This window comes from Anneissia japonica, unplaced genomic scaffold (genome assembly GCF_011630105.1).
Source record: "Anneissia japonica isolate Jap-2015-1 unplaced genomic scaffold, ASM1163010v1 scaffold291966_len3169_cov329_single, whole genome shotgun sequence".
Lineage (NCBI taxonomy): Eukaryota > Metazoa > Echinodermata > Crinoidea > Comatulida > Comatulidae > Anneissia > Anneissia japonica.
Genome location: NW_022698699.1, coordinates 1 through 3,169, shown reverse-complemented (window position 1 = coordinate 3,169; position 3,169 = coordinate 1). Strand labels below are relative to the sequence as shown.

General features: G+C 35.7%; 1 protein-coding gene across 1 annotated transcript; it reads right to left on the bottom strand.

Annotated features, from left to right (window-relative positions):
- Positions 1–14: 14 nt before the first annotated feature.
- LOC117102731 (tripartite motif-containing protein 2-like) lies at positions 15–2,974 on the bottom strand. Its single transcript, XM_033243134.1, has one exon. The coding sequence runs from the start codon at positions 2,178–2,180 to the stop codon at positions 207–209; it is 1,974 nt and encodes a 657-aa protein (XP_033099025.1). The 5' UTR covers positions 2,181–2,974; the 3' UTR covers positions 15–206.
- Positions 2,975–3,169: the final 195 nt, after the last annotated feature.

Below are 3,169 nucleotides of genomic sequence, written 5' to 3'. Positions count from 1 at the left end.
AAAAATGACGGAAATCTCCGAGATGAAAACACTGGCTCTTCAGTTTCTAGACATGTTTATCAGCAGAACTCAAGAGATATCATCGTTTTAGCAGTAGATATTATTATAAAGTGCTACAGTACATAGTGGTGCAAAATTATTTAAATATGTTGCACCAACCTCCTTGGTTGCACTTAACCACATCACAACATGTAATATACTGTATTTTAATAATTAAATATTTTTAGAGTTTTATCACCATTTGCAACTACAACTCTCTGTGGATAATATGAAATGATGGATAACCCCTTTGGATTATTGATTCCATCAGCATATTTGTCCATTCTTTTTATGAAATTTCCATCACTACTGAATAATTGTAGTTTGTTTTCACTTGCTATGATGATGTTGTCATCCTTATCAACTACAAATCCACATGGATTCTTCACCTTACCATTTTTTTCACCCGTGTTGACAAGGACTTTCATGGACCTTCCCTCATGATCAAATAGTTCTAGTTGGCTGTTATTATACTCTAGTACAAGAAGATGCCCTCTTTTTGTAACATGAAAATCACTGATTCCAAGATGACATTTTTTGATGCCTAGCGAGTGTATCTCCCAGATCAACTGCCCATTATCAGTATCAAAGAGGAACACCGAGTCATTACTATAGTCAGCTACATACACAACTTTTGATGCCTCTTCTACCTGTATTACTTCTGGAAACGTCAATACTCCTTGATCAATTGATTTTATTATGTGACCATTTATGGTACATACTTTAATGCATTTATCAAAACAATCACTGAATGCTATGTTACCATTTTTCAGTTTATGCATTCTGTTAACATGTGTGTTTGGTGGTAGCATAACCTCACCAACATATTCTCCCGATTGCTTGTATTTCAGTATTTTATTTGTCCTACATGAAACAAACAAACAATCATCATACTTAACTACATCTCGTACATTTTTGTTTATTCTAATGGTATTTATTAATCCTTTAATAGGGTGTGGCCATCTTGTCTTCTCAATTTTTGCTTGTGTTTTGAACTTATCATGTTTGGTTTGTTGACCTCGAGTCTCATGATCTGTTTTTAATTCTTGAAAGCTTACTACCCTGAATTCTGTAACAGTCCCAATATCACACTGTTGCAATGAAGAGGTTTGATTTTTGTGGAAATAAATTTGTCCATTATCATTTGGCTCTGTTTTTGGCAACTCATCTATTCTGTCCTTCAGTGCTGTAATTACTGTTTCACTTGACTGCATTGCTGTGGTTTCGTTACTCTTCAATAAGTGATTAAGAAAACTCAGTCTTGAATTTATATCAGATATTGTTGTTTTTAATTCATCTATTTGTGCATCATTTACCTTCTTTTTGTTTTCATAGATTTTCTTCACTTTTTTTTTCATTTTGTCTCCATTTTTAAACATTTTCTTTACCATTTTTTGCACATGATTGTCAATATCTCTCAAACTTTTATTTTTATTTTGTCCTAATTTTGTAGCATTTTGAATAACTGCTTTGAGGCCATCTTCTAAATTGTTTTTGCAGCGGTGTGCAACTTTCAGTAACTCTACTGAAGTTCCTTTGAATGTCTTAAATGCTTCAGAAATACTGATTGGTTTGTGGCCTTCATACACCTTGTGATCCAGCAGTGTACAGTTTACACATATTGGAGTATTACAATCTGTGCAGTAGAACTCCAAAGGTTTGTTGTGAAGTAAACACAGTGGTGAGTGTAACAAAGCAAAGTCTTGAGGAGCCATTGATCGCACATCCTCCACTGTATGTAGCTTGTGATTTGCTGATACATGCAATGTTTTGTGATGGTCACTACAAGTGGAGCACAAGTAATGTCTACACTCCTGACAGTAATATTTTCCTTGTCTTTTTCCACAAACGCATTTCGTCTGATCTTTTTTGACAGTTTGTCCAATAGTTTCTAGTGCGTTATTCAGGAATGTATTTGGTGGAAGCTTCTGAAGTCCGCCCTTTGGAACGGTATATGATTCCAAGCAAGTTGGGCAAGTCAATTTACCCTTCACCTTAACCCAATCTTCAAGACATGCCAAACAGAAACTATGGAGGCATTTGAGGGTTTTAGGATTTTGAAGTCTCGTAAAGCAAATGGTGCATTGTAGGACATTCTCATCAAATTCTTCCAGAAATTGACTCAATTCACTGGTAGCCATCTTGAACCATTCCTGTGAAAATTACATTACTAATAATGTTTTATTAAGTAGAAGAAATATTTTTGTCTTTTCTGTATTCCTTTTCCTTATTTTTGTATTTTCAAGTGGCGTAGACCGAGGCGCAGGCAAAAGGGAGCTGCAGAAGGACATCAAGGAATTTCTACTATTACCCATCACTATTATGCAGAGCCAGGAAAAAGATACAATCCCTAGTTCAAAAGGCTACAGGGCCCCTTCTATGAAATACCCTGGAACTCTACTCTTGTAACACAACTTACGTTCAAGGGTTTCCAATGATTTGTTTGCACCCTCGTGCCCCATGACTCGTTGTTATGCTAGAGTGTTTTCATTTCAGTCATGGGACCCCATGCCTTTGAGTAGTCATACGAGGGGGCCCATTCACAGCAGATCAGCAGTATCATAGCGGGTAATAGGGAACCAAGTCAACTCGGCCCCATGTCAACTCGGCCCCAAGTAGTCAACTTGGCCCCAATTTTACTGTATATTTACAAAATAATTACCAAAAGAAATTTGAATGCAAAGCCAAACTATGGCAAAATTAAAGTGTTTTAAATTGTTGCCCTTGTTAATAAATAAATTTATATATGCTAATAAGGTTTAGTGCTCTCACTATTTGATATCATTGTAGAACTTTGTTAGGGTAGTTTTAGAGTCACTAAATTCTCACATTTGGGATTTTGGAATTTAGATAACAATTGTTTTGATGTTTTGGAATATGCATATCGCCCCAGAGGGCGTGCAATCATTAATCATGCATGCAACAACACCTAAAAGATAAAGATGAGCAACCCTGCCCATATGATGACCTTCGAGACCCTCCTGACTCGGGACGGAAGTATCTGACAGGGTCCGACCCGGCGTTACTGGGAGTTATGTAACATAATAAAATAACACAATTAAATAAAAAATAAATAAATAAAATAAAATAAATGAATAAATGAGGAGCACTATTTTCAAATAAGATTTCT

Coding starts and splice junctions, on each gene's coding strand:
- LOC117102731 (XM_033243134.1), bottom strand. CDS start 2,180: ATGGCTACCAGTGAATTGAGTCAATTTCTGGAAGAATTTGATGAGAAT.